The sequence below is a fragment of the Crocodylus siamensis genome, chromosome 2 (assembly GCF_052110815.1).
Source record: "Crocodylus siamensis isolate JL-2025a chromosome 2, ASM5211081v1, whole genome shotgun sequence".
NCBI lineage: Eukaryota > Metazoa > Chordata > Crocodylia > Crocodylidae > Crocodylus > Crocodylus siamensis.
Genome location: NC_143396.1, coordinates 87,177,137 through 87,194,714, shown reverse-complemented (window position 1 = coordinate 87,194,714; position 17,578 = coordinate 87,177,137). Strand labels below are relative to the sequence as shown.

Below are 17,578 nucleotides of genomic sequence, written 5' to 3'. Positions count from 1 at the left end.
AGGGAGAGAGGCTGCAGACTCACAGCTGCTCCCCCAACCTGTGGGATGCAACAGCACAGTGTGTTGGGTCTGGGGGATCATTGTAACTCATAGCACTTCCTACAAAGTCTTGAGTTACAGCACAGAGCTGCACTTCTGTTTACGCCATTTGTGAAGACCAAGGCAAAGTAGCTGTTGACTAGCTCCTTTGCAACTTTGGCCAGGAGTTCCCCCTGGCTTGTTGTTGTTGTTCCATCCAGCCTCCTTAAGACACAGTAGAACAGCACAGGCTGAGTAGCCTCATCGAGAGCTGGTTTTTTGGGGAATTTTGGGGAAGTCATGTAATAAATAGGAGAATGGATAAATAATGTATAAACAGTACTCTTTCTAAAAGAAATTAGAAAAGATGTGGTCACGGTCAGGCTTTTCTTAGGTCTCTTTGTTATATAAGTAGACTTTTTGCCTATTGCTTTTAATCGTATGTATTTTCCTGAGTTTTGCATTGCCTTAAGAAACTTCATTTTGTATTGCTCTGTAGCTTGACATAAGTGCTTGACCTTTGTATGCTGTATGTGTAAGAGAATGGGTGAGCGTGTCTGTGGAAAAGGAAAACATCAGCTGGCAACTGGCTGAAGAATGCAGACAGATAAAAGATCAAAACGAGAAGAATCTACCCCAGAACAGTGAGAGAACAACAGCAATTGACCTTCAAGGAAGAACACAGGGATAACACAGCAAAAGCCCAGAGAATTGGGTGAACTGACAAAGCTATAAAAAATGGAGCGAGATGTGTCAATTTTGGGTCTTGTTCTGCATGTCATCATGGAGCATTGGTTCATCTGACAAGATGGACTGGCAGGAACTTGCCAGGCTTCTACTCATGATCAACTTGGCTGGCCACTAAGTTGATCTGAGCACTGATAAGACTGGTAAGGTATACCAGGACAGACATTGGGGTATGAATGTGGTGTGTGTGTGTGTATATTAAGCACTTAATCAATAAACATGGCATCTTGCTTTATCCTCCCTCATAAGGTCTTGCTTGTGATTTGTGCAATTGGCAATTTGTGTAACATCTTCTGGAAGATCAGCTGAGGTCCCTCCAGGAAAAAGAAGCTGACACAAAAATGATGAATGGATTCTCCTCCTGTTTATAGCTTCTTGTGAATTAGTCTTAAACCTAACATGATGTACTGTTACAAAGGGAGGCATTTTTCCAGGGAATGTCCACCCTATTCATGGATATCTGATAAGGGAGTAAGCCTGTTAGATTAGTTAAACTATATTTAGCTTCCTTTTTGCCATACACATAGACAGGAAAAGAGAGATAGCGAAGGGGACAGGCGGGATGCAAATGTTTGAGTCCAACTCTGGCTCAAGTGCCCAATTCCACTTAGGTGGAATAAGATCTGGTCCATAATCACCGTAGTAACAGCAAATGGTACTGTACAAAAGTCTAGCTGAAATCAGGCCCCAGTAGTGTATAAACTGAAAGGAAACAATTCCTATCCTGAAGGACTTTTCGTTTAAGATACTAGATTGCTTTACCTGCTGCAGTTTAGAAAGTGATCTAAGGCATGTATGTGTCTCGATTAGGACATTTTGGACACCAGTGGCTACAAGATGCTGACTGTGCTGTAGCTCGCTACTATTGCACAGTAGCTTGTTACTACTGTCACGCTTCATTGCCACACGACAGTACTGTGCAGTAGTAACAAGCCTCTCATGTAGACATGGCCAGTGACTACTTCGTGTTTGGGGTACACTAGTAATATTTAAGTAAAAAGTACTGTTAGTGCAAGTGTGGGATCTTCCAGGCCTTGATGGCCAGGGGTAGAATTTTGTCCTGTGAGAGCTCTGAAGTAATTTGCTTCCTGTAGTTGTCTACCAGAGCCAGAGTTTGGTTCACTTCAGGGTGCAACTTAAGGACCTTTAAAATTTGTGTGTTTGTCAGTTCTAATTTTTTTCTTTTATTAGTTTAGGTTATTTTGAATTAACATCTATATTAAGACCCTGGTGAAAGTTCTCAAAAGGGCAGCAGGTGCCATCACCTGGGTGTACCTGATCAAAATCTTATTCCATCTTTCTTTAAAAAAATATTATGAACCTTGCTAATTATGCAATGAGCATAATTAGGGAAAAAATAACTTAAAAACAAACAAACAAATAAGACAGAAGGCTAGAGAGCTATATTGAACAATAGCATAAACTTGGGGTTGGTTCTTCTCTCACTTAAAAGGAGAATAACTCCCATGAAATAAGCTGTAGTTGTGGGTATATATATATAGGCCCAAAGTCCACATATATTGCCAGTGGGCAGACCAGAAAATTCTCAGATTGGGCCCAAATAAAGTTGCATATCCAAACACATCTAAAAATCTGAACTTTGCATTGTGGTCCCTCCTTTTCACAACAACTTTTTCCTTAGAAGAAAAAGACTAATATCTTTGCTACTACATGTCACTTCCCTTATTACTACTAATCATTTGTTCAGCATTGCAAATTTATGTGACATTTCACCAAACAAAGAAAGACAGTTTCCTATAGTTTAGTTTATCCATGCCTGCACAATCAGGGTAAGTTTCTTGTATAGTAACATGGTGCAGCAGCCATGATCCGCTTGAGTGAAATTCGTTCCTTTGTAGACAAGTATATCTGCCTTGTGTTTCTCTTAAGTTCTATCTGAGATTTTTAAGTGGTCTGTAGCATTTTTACTAACCCTCCACTCCCCAGGCAGTGGAAATAGGTATATGTGTGATCAGGCAATTATCTTATTAGCTGAAAAATGTAGGTTTTTGAAGGGGACACCAAAACTATTAGCTAATCTGGGTTATATCGTTCAGGCTGAAAAAATTCAAAGTTGAAACATTCCGTGTCGACATTTTCAAAACTAAACATTTCTATTGTGTTTTGTTTTGAAATGTTTCATTTCAGCTCAAACAATGCTTTTTAAACCCACAAGGGCATGTTAATGTGTCCACGGAGGGAGGGTGAGGGAGGAAATTGACCCAAAATAAATATTTTTCCCCAATCTTTTGGATTCATCAGCCAAACAGAAAAGTACAGAGCTTAACTAGGGGGCCACGGAGCCACTAGATCTGTATGCATCCATCATCCTGATGCAAGAATCCCTTTGGTGTTTACTACAACTCTGTTACAAGGACACTACTTGCATTCCTTGTCTTGAAGAGTTTGTTGCTTTAGAAGACCATTTTAGCAGCATCTGTCTGCTAAGAACTCACGTGTGAAAAACAGAATCTACAGAGCTGTCCCCCAGAAATTTTTGCCTATATATTAGGAAGACTTTTCTGATGCAAAGAAGGTGGTAGGAACATGAACTTGAAGGCTCATATCAATGATGAAAGTACAAAAGCCACTGTTCAGAACACAACATGCTTTCACTGTGAGAAACATTAGGTTGCTAATGTCAGCAGAACTATTACGAGTCTAATATTATCACTTTGTACAATTTGTCTGAAAACATATTTATCTAAGAGAGCTTGCTGTCTTGTGAACTCCTGGTTAGTGTATCTGATTTAACATCTATGACACAAAAGGAGAGTAAATAATATCTAAGTGATAATGAAACTAATGTGAAAAACAATGAGACAAAGAGCTATCTGAATTGAATGAAGCTGTTTGAAAGACTCCTGTTATAACTTTGCTGCAAAGGCTAAAGATTTTTTCATTTTAATCTGTATTGACAGCAACATCTGCAGATCAGAAATGTGAGAACCAAAATTATTTGAAGACTCTCAGGCGCTTGAGAGACCTGGAATCCAAGTGTGTTATTGATTCTATATGGAGAAAGCAGTTCAAAACCATTTTTGTACCAGAAACAGCTCACTTGAAAGTATCGAGTAAAATATGAAATCTGTTAAAAGAAAAACAGTTGTTCATTGATTTCTAAGCTTAGAATGTCTACCCTATTAATGGATATCTGATAAGGGAGTCAACCTGTCGCATTTGTCAGACTAAATTTAGCTGTGTCTTTGCCATACACATAGACAGGAAAAGAGAGGCATGGAAGGGGATGGGCAGGGTTCGAGTGTTGAGTCCAACACTAGCTTCCTTCAAAATCTGCTCACATCACCCTCTGCAGCTTCTTCATGACCAGACTGGCAGAGTGCACTATTGTTCATTTTATGCACCTGGTATATCCAGGTGGGCTTAGGACTCCTTCCTTCTGCTGATATTAGAAGCTGAATTGAGTAGATGCATATGATATTGTCCCTAGATAGGTCATACCCTTTCCTACACCTGCAGATAACTCCCTACAAGCAGGGCTCTTAAATAAAAATGAATCTTTTAACAGCTAAATATTGGATCACATGAGTAAACTGTAGAAGTGAAGGGAGTTAGGCCCTATGTTTTTATAATTCTGGGAGGGTAGCACCAACACCAAGGACTCGATACTAGCGAATAAATTGGTAAAATATATACTCCTTGTTTGTGTCATCACAAAACTTTTATCTTGTGCCAGTATCATTTAAGCAGAACCTAACACCTGAATAAAGAAACAGGACACATTTGTCAATATTCTGCCCCAGTGCATACACCTGTTCAGATTTTCTAGCAATGTAATTAGTTAAGGTTCAGAGTCGATTTAGAAAGTGTGCTACAGTGGTGCTGGAGGGATGTCTACAAGGCCAAATTTGGCTTGCATAATCCTCAAGTGCAGCAGCCTTTGCAAGTTTATCCACTGCTTCTGTGCTATACCTGGGACTGCCCCTAAAAAGCAGGCCTTGCCCCCTTGCTCCTGCTCAGCATTTACCAGGTACCAAAAAGCAGTGTAACCACCTGAGGGAGTAGCTCTGAATGTGCACAGACAGGGTGAGAGCAGTGCTGGTGCATGTGCTCCTGACTGCACTCAGGCAGCTCCACTGTTTCATTTCTCAGGTTGCTGGGCTGGCGCAAGAGCAGGGGGTGTGCTGCTTGGTAGCAGTGTGAGACATGGCCTGGAGGTGATGCAGATAAACCCTTAGTTCCCTGCATTCTAGCAATAGAGGAACAGCCCATGGAAACTAAAGATTTAACATTTTGGTACCAAAACTTTGGCTCCTTTTGAAGTGTTCCATAACTGCCTCAGGCTTCCAGGGTTAGTGGACTCAGCCAAACAATTTCTCCCAATCTACCAAGGGAATAATCTATTGTTATACTTTCAGCAGCTGTTATTTATACTCTGGTCTGTTGAGTATACTTCTGCACTGGGACACTGGTGAGGGAAGAGGGATAAAAGTTAGAGGGACCAGCCCTTCCTCCTTTTCATTTAGGTGGGAAAAGGATAGAACCAGGAAAGCTGTCTCTTTCCTGCTTTTCTTCACAGGATGTTGGTTGAAAAAAGAACCAGCTAGGCTCCTTTGCTCCTCATTTCTGCTTTCTTTCACAGGGTAGCAGTGGAAAGAGGTATTGTGTCAGGAGAGGGAGGAGATCACCAGGGGCTCCATGGTCAGGCAGAGAATGCATGCATTCAGAATTAATTGTCTGGGTTTGTTTAATTCCTAGTTGTTTGCTATTATTTAATTATCTGTTCGTTGATTGTCTGGGTTTGTTTGTTCATGCTGATTTTTTTTTCTTTAGTAATTTGTTTATTTGGGGTGAAAACATATTGGCTAGGGACAGACAGCCTGAATTGATTCAGTCTTTGCTGGTTAGTCTAACCTGGCTAGGATAAATCAGTCTGTAACTGCACAGATATCCCAGACATGCAGGCACATGCCTGCAGTGGCACAGGCTAGAAGCCGGGGGGCACTAGAGCAGCCCTCCCTTCCTTCCACAGTGCTGAGCTGAGTGGGGGGTGGCGAGGCCTGGGCAGGATGCTCTGATTACACCACACCAGCCCAGCAGGGAATTGATAACACAGTGTTTATCATCCCTAACTCAGTGTTTATCACTCCATTAAGAAAACAACAGAAGGGCATTACCAGCTACCTGTTAATTCTGCCTTTATCCTATCTAGCACAGCATGGGTCATAGCTGGCAAGTGGTTTGCTAGCTAATGCTAAGTGGTGTCTGTGTAAGGCAGAGGGGAGGGGCAATTCCTGCTTAGCAAGGGAATGCCAGACAGATGCCTGCAGTCTCTACCAGAGCTGCAGTCAGGTAGCAGAGGGGAGGGGCCAGTCCTGCTGTGGAGCAGAGAGCCCCACCCAGCCCAGAGACCATGCTGGCATGCTAGGGGAGTCTGATTTAATTTGAACCAGCAAGGGGTCTGGGACAGACATTGCATACACTGGTTTGACCCAAATCAGTTAAGTCTGATACCACATTCAACCAGGTTTATCTAAAACTGTTTTCAGCCATTTTCAAACTGGTTTATGTGCACTGAACATCTGTTCTGTTACAGGTTGAAACCAGTTTCTGATCACTTAAACAGGTTTATGTGGAGCTTCTGTCCCTAGCCATTATATGAAAACTTTTATAAATTGTGTGAAATACATTAGATATTTAAAAGGCCTCTTTCAAGATGGGAGCTATTATTCTTATGTGTTTATCTAGTACTAAGCATGGACCTATTCAATAAATACATGCCTTTTTTATAATCATATATAAACTAAGAGAGGTAGTCAGCTGCATTAGTCTGAAATCAGGAAGAAGGCAAGATAGAGGTAAACCTTATAAACTAAGTGAGGCTAGGTAAGACATTCAAAAAGGCTGAGGTAGAATCAATCTAAGTTTTGCAGTTTTCTGTAAGTGGCATAGGTTAGATCGGTACGCAACAGAACACATGTTCGCCCTTTGAGGGAGGGGGGCGGTAATCTTAGACCAGGTTCTGCCATTTTTAAACCAGTCTATGTTTTCTGAACTTCTGTTCTGTTATGGGTATAGACCAGTTTCTGATCACTTATACCAGTAAAAGTGTAATGTCTGTACCTGGCCTGAATTGGAGATGCACAAGTTTCATAAGCAACAGCTCATTTCATCAGATGTCTAACTACAGGCAATCACTTTCTGAGAGTATTTTCCCTAGGCATTATGAGCTTGAGCTGATGTTTGCAAAGACACTGTACCAAGAGACGCCCTGTTCTGGTGCTGGCCAGGGGCGATGATCTGGTGAGGAAGCTGCGGGTGCTCAACCACCTGGGTGACAGCAATCATCAATTGCTGGAATTCACCATCCAGCGCAAGATGGCAAAGGCCTGCAGCAAGGCAGCAGCCCTAGACTTCAGGAGGGTGGACTTCAATGAGCTAAGGAGAATAGTCGGGGAGGCACTGAGATCCTGGAGGGGAGGGGAATCGGGTGTCCAAAAAGAGTGGTCGTTCCTTAAGGAGACAATCCTTCAAGCCCAAAGGGAGGTAACCCTAACTCAGATCAAAGGGGGCAGGAGGGCACAAAAGCCCCCATGGCTCACCAAAAGCATCCAGGAATGTCTCCTAGCTAAAAAGGAGGTGTACACCCAAAGGAAGGGAGGGGCCATCACCAGGGAGGACTATACTGCAGTTGCTTGGGGATGCAGGGGGACAGTCAGGAAGGCCAAGGCAGAGATGGAACTGGGACTAGCTTCCTGGATCAAGGAGAACAAGAAGTCCTTTTTTAAATACATAGGGGGCAAAAAGAAGGTACTGGGTAACGGGGGGCCCCTGCAAGACATGCTAGGAAATCTGGTCATCGCACCAGACAACAAAGCTAACCTATTGAACAATTTCTTTCTCCATTTTCCTGAGCAAGGACTGGATCAGCCCCCGCACCGGGACCGCTTCAGGCCCCAGGGGAGGTGCAGCTAGGCCAAGGGTCAGTAAGGATCTAGTCAGGGGACTTCTGGAGGGATTGGATGAGTTTAAATCAGCTGGTCCTGATGATCTCCACCCCAGAGTGCTGAAGGAATTAGCTGAGGTCATTGTGGGATCCCTGGCATGGCTTTACGAGCACTTGTAGTGCTCTGGTGTGGCACCAGAGGACTGGAAGAGTGCCAACGTGGTTCCCATTTTCAAAAAAGGGAAGAAGGATGACCCAGGAAACTATAGGCCAGTTAGTTTTACCTCAATCGTGGGTAAGCTTTTTGAGAGAATTATCCTGGTGCATGTCCACAAGGGGCCAGCGGGGGAGGTTTTGCTTAGGGGGAACCAACACGGGTTCATTAGAGGCAGGTCCTGTCAGACCAGCCTGGTGGCCTTCTATGACCAGGTCACCAAATCCTTAGATGCAGGGGTAGTAGTAGAAGTAGTATTTCTTGACTTTAGGAAGGCCCTTGACATTGTGTCTCACCCCGTTCTCATTAAAAAACTGGGGGACTGTGGTGTCGACATCTACGCAGTCAGATGGGTCGCCAACTGGCTGGAGGGTCACACCCAGAGAGTGGTAGTGGATGGGTCATTTTCGACCTAGAGGGATGTGAGCAGTGAGGTTCCCCAGGGCTCTGTCCTCCGGCCCACACTGTTCAACATCTTCTTCAGTGACTTGGACAAGGGGGTAAAAAGCACCCTGTTCAAATTTGCTGATGACACTAAGATGTGGGGGGATGTGGGCATGCCGGAAGGAAGGAATAGGCTGCAACCAGACCTAGACAGGTTACAGGGGTGGGCGGATGAGAACAGGATGGGATTCAACACTGACAAGTGCAAGGTGATGCACCTGGGGAGGAAGAACCAGCAGCATACCTACAGGCTGGGGAACTCCCTTCTCATCAGTGCAGAGGCAGAAAAGGATCTTGGAATCACTATTCATGCCAAGATGAACATGGGCCGGCAGCGTGGGGATGCAGTCAGAAAGGCCAACCCCACCTTGTCCTGCATCCACAGATGCATCTGAAGCAGGTCCAAGGAGGTGATGTTCCCCCTCTATGGGGCACTGGTCAGGCTGCAGTTGGAGTACTGCGTCCAGTTCTGGGTGCCGCACTTCAGGAGGGATGTGGACAGCATGGAGAGGGTCCAGAGGAGGGCCACTCGCATGATCAGGGGGCAGCAGGGCAGGCCCTATGAGGAGAGGCTTCGGGACCTGAACCTGTTTAGCCTTCACAAGCGAAGGCTGAGGAGGGGATCTAGTGGCCATTTACAAACTAGTCAGGGGGGGCAGCAGGCATGGGGGGAGTCCCTGTTCCCCCGAGCACTCCCTGGAGTGACAAGAAATAATGGTCACAAGCTGGCAGAGGGTAGATTCAGACTAGACATCAGGAGGTGCTACTTCACAGTCAGGGTGGCTAGGATCTGGAACCAACTTCCAAGCAAAGTGGTGCTGGCTTCTACCCTGGGGGTCTTTAAGAGGAGGCTAGATGTACACCTTGCTGGGGTCGTTTGACCCCAGTACTCTGTCCTGCCATGGCAGGGGGTCAGACTCGATGATCTGCTCAGGTCCCTTCGAACCCTACTAACTATGAAACTATGAAATGCTCTGTTCAAGAGTGTGTTTGAATGAAGAAGTTAATATTTTGCACAGCTTTTAAACACACATCTGCATTGTGTGTTTAAAAGCCGTTTGTTTAAATACATATCTTCATAACATGATTTCCCATTTTACTTTTTTAATGTGAAATAAGAGGTATGAATGTTTTGTATTACTCAAATATGATATTTTGAATATATTTGTGCATAGCTGATTAAAATGCTCAGGGCAGTTTTCAGTCAAACAAATACATTTTTTCATTCTCTGATTAACTGTTGCTCTATAAACCAAGTGTGAAACCACACAGAACAGGACACTCTTATGATGTCTGCATTTCTGAAGTATTGATACAAATTTAAGGTACCGTAATCTGCATGCCACTGAGAAGATTTCTCTTGCCGAGATGACTGAATTCTCTTACGCCCCAACCAATTTCTCCAGCATAGCAGTGTCTGTGGGCTGGAACAGTAGGATTGTGCAAAGACGGCCGCAATAGATAATCAAGATCACTCGTGCCTTCTAGTGCTGGAGATGTTGCTCCTATGTAGCGTGTATAATCAGGTTGCTTTGTCCTGTAATCCCATAGAGCATCTGGGCCTTGGAAACAAAGAGAATTAAAAATGTGGTTATAAAAAGTACAAGGCTTACCTTGTTTACTAGCCTATTTCAACATGCTTTGTTCCAGCCTTGGTTTCTTTGAATTTACTTTAATGCAGCAATTTTAAAAATCAGGGGTGCCCATGCCTCAAAGGCACGTGGCCTGTGAGACAATAATGCACTGCCCCTCCGCTCCTACCTCACTGTCACACTCCCTATTGCTCCTGGGGTCTCTATTCTCCCCCTCTCTTTTTCAGCTTTTGCTTCTTACTCTTGTGTCATACGTTAGGTCCCAAATGCTATTTTGGGCAGCTGAGGGGGACAGCTGGGAATCATTTATAAATATTAGGAAAAGTTACTGTAGCAAAATGTCTAGCTTGATGAATAGGGACTACAGCAGTGAACTGCTTGACTGCTGTGTGCTTGTCCCTACTGGGAAGTTAATGTGTATTATGCGGAAGTAGGCAGACAAGGTTCTTTGGGTGAATCTGATATCCTTTATAAGACCAACTTAAACAGCTGGAAAAAAACATTTTTAAAGCAAGCTTTTTGGTTCAAAAACCCTTTGTCAGGCTGAGGAAGTTTCAGCAGTTGGTATGTGCTCTTCCTGGATGGAATGAAAAGTAAAGAAGCCAGAGGTGGGTCTGGTGTGCATGCAAGACAGGCAGTCAGTGAAGATGTAGATTGAGGAGTTAGTGGGTGAGAGACAGGCTGGGTGAGGGGGAGAGAAGTATGCTGAAGTATGAATTTACAGACCATTAGTGATTATTCCACATTCATTCCCTATGTGATCTGTCTCCATGGGCACATCTACACGAGATGCTTACTGCACATTAGCCTAATAACACTGCACAGTAGCATGCTGGGCAAAACCGATGCTAATACACTAGTGCTCAATGTTATTAGGCTACTGCTAAGTAAGCATCACTAAAAAACCTTGCGCCAGTGCTACTGCATGGTAGTATGAGCTAGTGTGCATTGAATTAGTACTTGGTTACTGTGGCAACACTGTCCCTAGGGGTGCCGTGACCTCCCCTAGTGCCCTTGCCTACTGTGCCAACCTGGGTCATGAATGCACCCTCTAGCTCGCCCACCACATCTTTGATCTTATATTATTAATGGGAGGCTGCCTTCCTGCCCTCCTTGGCATGGGGCTGGTCTTGCTATACCGGGGTTCCGTTCTATTTCCTGTGCTGGTCCTCTCCTGGGGCCTACTTGATATGCTTGCCCCCTCTCCCAGGCCTGCTCAATATACGCGCCTGCTCTTGGGGGCTCCTCTCCGACTGCGCCCGCTCTTGGGGGCTCCTCTCCGACTGCGCCCACTGCCCTCACCGGGCTTATTCCCCTCTCAGGACTTCTCAATTACAGGCAGTGCCCAACTCGGGCCTACCTCCCGTACTTCCCGCAGTCACCCGCACTCAGGCCTGTGCCTCGTGTTTCCTGCGGTCTCACACACACTTGGGCCTCGTCTCCCACACTTCTCACGGTCCTGCCCTCACTGGGGCTTCACTCATGCTTCCCGCGCTCCTTGCCCTTACTGGGGCCTTGCTCGCACTTCCCGTGCTTGCCTGCACTGGGGCCCGCCCGCGCTGGGGCCTTCTATGCCCGACTTGGGCTTCCCAAGGTTGGGGCTCAGGTGGCCTTAGCCTCACCTGGCCCCCAGACCCGCCTTCTCGGGCCTATGCCCCACTGGGGCTCTTCCTAATTGGGGCTCGTCCTGATATCGCCCCTGCTGGGTTGGAGTCAGGATTCCCCACTAGCTCAGACCCACCTTCTTGGGCCTACACCCCACTGGGCTTCTGCCTACGCACGACACTAAACCCTTCCCGAAGCTGCCCACACTGGGCCGGGGTCAGGACACCCCAAACGCAGCACCTCCTGCAGCACTAGAAACCCCCCCTTCTACTGAGGAGATCCCTTGAGGCCTCCTCCACCCCTACAGCCTCGCCCAGTCCTCCGGTGTTGCTCAAACAACTCAAACAGAAACTCAAGACCATAAGCCTGCTGGCTGAAACACAAAATAAGCCTTCTGGCTATAACCTCCGTTCAACGCCACCCTGGCTACTTTCCGTCTCCCCGTCAGGGTTCTCTCCACTGTGTATCATAATACCCACGCTTGGGTGGTCGGTCTGCTCTGCTCTGCTTTACAGCAGAACTTCCTGCTGTCCAGGCTGCCAGAGGGGAACTGGCTCTGGCCTCAGCCTTCTGTATTTATGAAGGCCAGGCCCTGCCCCCTGGCGGTCAGCTGACCCAATTAGTTGCTTTGGCAACTCACAACTGTGCTGCCCTATTGAGTGGCAGCTAAGCCTATATCACTGTTGCAAAAAATTGTGGTCCGTTTCTTGGAGGCCACTAAAATCACAGACACACATGCATCAGATGGCACAAAAGGTGTATTTGCAAATAGGGTCAGAGCAGAATCAAAGACTCAGATTACTCTGAATCCATCAAGGAATTTTTGCAGGCTGTATTTATCTTTTTCCTCCTGGGCACGTGTGCAGAAACAGGAACTCTTACAGCTCATTTTCATTTCATACAAACATATATGTGGTTATATCACTACATCCATTGCATGTACATTATAATTAACTACTTAAGTATGCAGGGCGGAGAAGTAAATATGCATCAGCTAATTGAGCATGCTCAGAAAGTTCTATAGGTCACCAAGAGTTTAAACCCCCCCCCCTTCAAGGACACAGTCAGCTGAATTCCAGCTTCTGTAATCTGCATGAGAAAGGCTAGGAGAAGCTGGGGTAGTGTCTGTGATTTAGTATAAGAAGAGTTGTGGCAAGGCTGGGCAAGGAGAAAAGTCCTTGGCAGTGTTTCTTCCTTATCAGGCGCTAGATGCAAGCTGTGCATTTCTAACAATACTCCATTTCTAACAATATTCCATTTCTAACATCACCATTATCAGTAGCAGGCTCCTTAGTGCCCTGCTACACACCATTATCGAGTAGCAGGCACCCTGGAGCCCTGTTACAGTTACCCAAGCATTAAACTTAATGTGCAGTAACTATGGTGCAGTAATGAACATGTAGATGCACCCAGTGTACACTTACTGCTGTCTTACTCCAACTTAAAAGTGGGGTACTTTTCCTTATTTTTACTGTGATCTCAGAGTGTCCATGTACAGAGTGAATCACAGTGTAACCGCCAAGCTGTAAATTCATATTTTGTCCACTTCCCCCTGGAGGTGGGCCCTGAGGCTCTGCATGTGCTTTAGAAAGTCACTTAGACTCTTTGTTCCTCAGATTGTTATTGTGGAGATTATCACCATCTCTCAAATTGGGAAAAATAAACTGTTTTTGAAATACATATTTGAAACAAAGTGTTAGATATTCTTGTATTTAGAAGATTATCCTTGCAACAAGAGGAGCTAGAAACATACATAATAATAAAAAATTGCAAGCTGAGATCAATACTAGTATATTTAAAAGTCCCAAATGCTGATGGTTCTTTGTGCCTTTGAAGGGTCATTAGGCTGGTTCTGCCTCATGGTCGATTAAAATAGGGCATAGCTATCTACAGTAGATGGGACCTAATCATATTATTTTAGCCACATTCTTTAGCAGGTAATAGGACTATTTGAAGAGCACTTTCCAAAATATGGTTTAATCACTTGCAGTGTGGGACTGTTTAACCAGCTTTGGGAACCCACACCACTATGATGTTCACATAGTATCAATGTTTCAGAGGATAGCTGCATCAGAAGGAAATACAATAACTGAAAAATTGTTTGTTGGGTCTTTCTGTCTTTGTACTTAGATATGGTTAATATAATTAAGTTTAGGCCTCTAAGTGGTCTCAAAGAAGTACAGTAAAGGAAGAGGAAGGAATTGAGGAAGGATGAAGGGAAATAAAAGAGAGTAAAATGGGAAGAACTTTATGATAGGACGGAACATTTTAGCATGTGATTCAGGTATGGCTATAAGTAGAGAGGGCAATAAGTGAGAAAACGTGATATTATCTACTGGAGTTTAATTGTCATAATATAATACAACAGAAATGGATGCCCCTATCTTAGAGAATTAATTTCCAGCTATCGTGTGTTGAGTCCCTAATATTTTTTTTTTGGCTTTGTTCTTGTTTGTCAACTCTGCCAATGATATTAGTACTCCATTAAACATTTCAGCTTAAAAAGTATTTTTTTCCCAATTACAGTTTTGTTGTCTAGATTTCAGAGGAATCAGTTTCGTTAAATAATCCATTGAAATTCCATTGGTATAAATGTTGCTTGTTACTGTAAGATTCATTCATTGTAATGAACATATTCGTTTATCATAAAGCAAAAGTTGTACTTTCAATCTTTCCTTTTAGAATGAGGAAAATAATAGCCAAGGTACGAGCAATTGTAAACTCTGTGCGAGTGAGAAAGCAGATGGATTGTGTCTTTCACTCTGCAAAAGCCTTCATGCTGAATCCTGAGGGAATATCCTCCTGTCATATTGCTCCAGCTGTGATCAGCAGAGGCACTTGAGCAAGATCCCCCTTGTTATAAATGAGAGGAAACTGTCGGCAGTACATTCCCTGTGGGGATCTGACATCTCTGGAACGTGTTCCAAAATAGCCCAATGCTGTGACCTACTAGGCACAATGAAAGATACATTTGTTTGATTGGCTTTTTGGATAGGAAATAACGGTACATCCCCAGAATGACAAAGGGGGAATGGGGCGTCTCAGTTTTGAAGCAGCTGGCAAAGTTCCTTTGGAAATAATTAGTTATTTAATGCTGCTGAGGATTTGCTTTTCTTTTGTTTGTTGGCAAAGTGATTAACTGGGTCAGAAATGTCAGTTCTGTGGTGACTCTTTTTAACCTGGTTTGTTAAACAGTGTGGGTGGGTCCCCACGTGCAGGGGTGCCACCTATAGAGGCACAAATAGCAGCGGCACAAATTTGTGCCACTGCTTTGTTCCTCATTGTATGCCCCTGTATGTATGCTTCAGCACATGGGTAGGGGTAGGGGAGGCTGGGGCTAGCACCTGGTGGTCTGGTGGTTTGCTGGAGCAGCAGGGGCAGCACAGAGGCCTAGCCAGAGCATTGCTCTGGATGGCCTAGCCTCTGTTTGTGCTAGCACATGTTGCTTTGCATCCATTGAGCCACTTTTTGTTCTGGCACTTTTTTTTTTGCTGCTGGGATTTCCCTGTAGCAATTTTCACCACCACACTGCAAGCGCAGTGCACATTTGACATTCCCCGTGTTCAGTTTGTGGCACTGCCCGTGGGGACCCGCTCTATATGTCCAACCCCATAACTTACCAAAGGAGGTGTTCTGATGAGCTATTTTTGATTAATTCCATGTGCGAATGCTTTTAGTCTGAAATAAGAGTACCTGGTTTCTGTTTAGCTGGAACAAGGATCTCTCATTCCAGAATAAGTGTGTCCACACATGGTATTATTCAGGAATAGTTATCACACATCCAGGCTTAATCAGAAACAACTTTGAGGTGTGGACAAGCCCTGCTAATATTCCTGACAATACCTGTTGACTTCAATAAGAGTTGACAAAGGAGCTCAACAGCTCAGAAAACTGGGCCTCATGCCCAGGTACAGAAAACTAATGATAAAACTGCCTACTGCTCATTCTTTCCTTAAAATAATGAACACATTCTTATAACTGCATTACTTCTTTAAAATTAATTTGTGATGCTAGGAATTGACAGACACTGAAAAGTTAATGTCTAATAGAAACTTTACTGTGTTATAGATCACTACAGTCTGTACCTGTGTACACCAGTTAAACCTGATAATCCTTTGTAATTACTTTTTTATTGTTAGTTTTCCTCCAAAGCTAAGAGTATAATTCCAGAGTCATTTTAGGATATGCTCAATTCTTGGCACTTCCATAAACTTCCTTTGGACCTTGGACAAGTCAATCAGTTTCTCTATACCTCAGTTTCCATCTGTAAAATGGAAACCATAGCATTTGCCTACCTCACAAGAGAATGAGGATGTTTTTGAGAATAAATACATGAAGACAGTGTGGGGCACTCAGATACAACGGTGAAGTGCCACATATTTAAGATCGATAACTGCCTCTCAGATCTGTCTGTGCCCACGGGTGCACTATGATGTCTTTTTACTGCTGTTTTTATTTTCTTGAGCTTTCCCCATCAACCTGATTCTCAAAACCTTGCCAGAGCCTGGGGCTTGAACAAAGCAGAGGAAATGGAGAAGTAGAAGTTAACTTTAGTATTCAACCACCTGCCAGCAGTCCCTCAAGCAGACGCCAAGGCCCTCCACAACAGAGGCTGGAATGATATAGTACAAGAATGAAGGAGTCATGTTAGGTCAGTTTTATTGTACAGTTGCTCTGGTTTATCTTCCTTGCTTCCTGACAAAACAGCTTCTAAGTCCATTTGAGGGATAACTTTGACCTTTGGGCTGTCAGTCACGTCAGGAGACATAACAGTTGAACAATCAGAATTCCTGTAACATAGCTGTGGAGGTGTATGGGCATGTCATTTTTAAAATTAGATCATACCAATATGATGCCAGGAGATATTTTTTAGATCAGAAATAGACAATTTACTGTAGAAATAATTTCTGTTTGTTTTACCATTTTAAGGTGACTTATTTTTAGTCAGAAGGCAGGGGAGTCTGTCTGATTTCCGACTACCATGGCTAACCACCTCTATTTTAAGTTAATCACATAGCCTTGAAATCACATGAAACTGAACAGCAGTAGTAAATCCAGCTAGAGTATTAGAAAACTGAAATAAGGATTTTCATATTTTATACTAAGCACTGTATAATGCATATGAATATTATGTTAATCTTGAATAAATTCACTAGGCTCTAAATCTGCATTATACAGTTAAAAGCAATAGCACCCAGCAAATTATGATGTGAAGTTTATTTCACACTTTACTTGCACTTCATTGCACTGTGTCACTAAAAGCAAACATGCACATTAAGCTGGACTAAAGCTGTGATTAAGCTGTCTTTGATGCTTTAAAAATAACCTTGACTATTACCCTTGTATCAAAATTGCCTGACAGTAATCATTTACTGTGCTACTAGCCTGTGAACAAAATCATCACAACTTTACAGGATTAAAGATGGTTGGGATGAAAAGATCCCTTTCCCTTTCCGTTCTCAAAAAGAGTGCTCTCCACAGAAAAAGTTGCTTGAAAGAGTGCATTTGGAGCCTGACAAACTGTCAGTGAAGTCAGTGGGAATCTGTCCACTAATTTCAGTAGCAGTGTACCGTGCATTCACAGGGCAGAAACATTCCTGGCATAGTATGTAGCATGGGGGTTCAGTCTGATTGGCTCAAATACCATATTTTCTTCCATACCACATGCATCCTTTCCCTAAAAATTAGCCTCCAAAATTGGGGTCCATGCCTTACCTATGCCAGACAGATACATGGAAATGCTGTAAGATTGCTGTTGCTTCTTTTACTTCTCTTCTGTCTGGGGGGGGTCTCATGGCAGAAGGGCAGAGCTCAGCAGAGGCAGTTCCAGTGGATGCAGTCATGCAGTCATACCCTGCTTTGATTACTGCGCCAGCCAAAGTTTAAACCTAACTGCCCAGCAGCAGCAATGGCACTTCAATTCAGGAAATCCTGAGGGAGTCAATTGACTTGACAACTTATTATAACCTATATTAGGGGTGCCAAACAAGCCAGATCCAGGCCAATGGAGCCATACGATCCAGTTTGTGGGTCTTGGATCCAGCACTACAA

General features: G+C 43.9%; 1 protein-coding gene across 1 annotated transcript in view; it reads right to left on the bottom strand.

The window, feature by feature from the left end:
• Positions 1 to 10,871, bottom strand: part of SPMIP2 (sperm microtubule inner protein 2) — a 58,091-nt gene extending 47,220 nt beyond the window's left edge. Inside the window, exons 1-2 of the mRNA XM_090034514.1 lie at positions 10,819 to 10,871; positions 9,660 to 9,900 (exon numbers count right to left, since the gene is read on the bottom strand). Of these exons, the coding sequence (XP_089890640.1) occupies positions 9,660 to 9,900; positions 10,819 to 10,871 (294 nt within the window). The remainder of the gene's footprint in view (positions 1 to 9,659; positions 9,901 to 10,818) is intronic.
• Between the last annotated feature and the right edge of the window lie 6,707 nt (positions 10,872 to 17,578).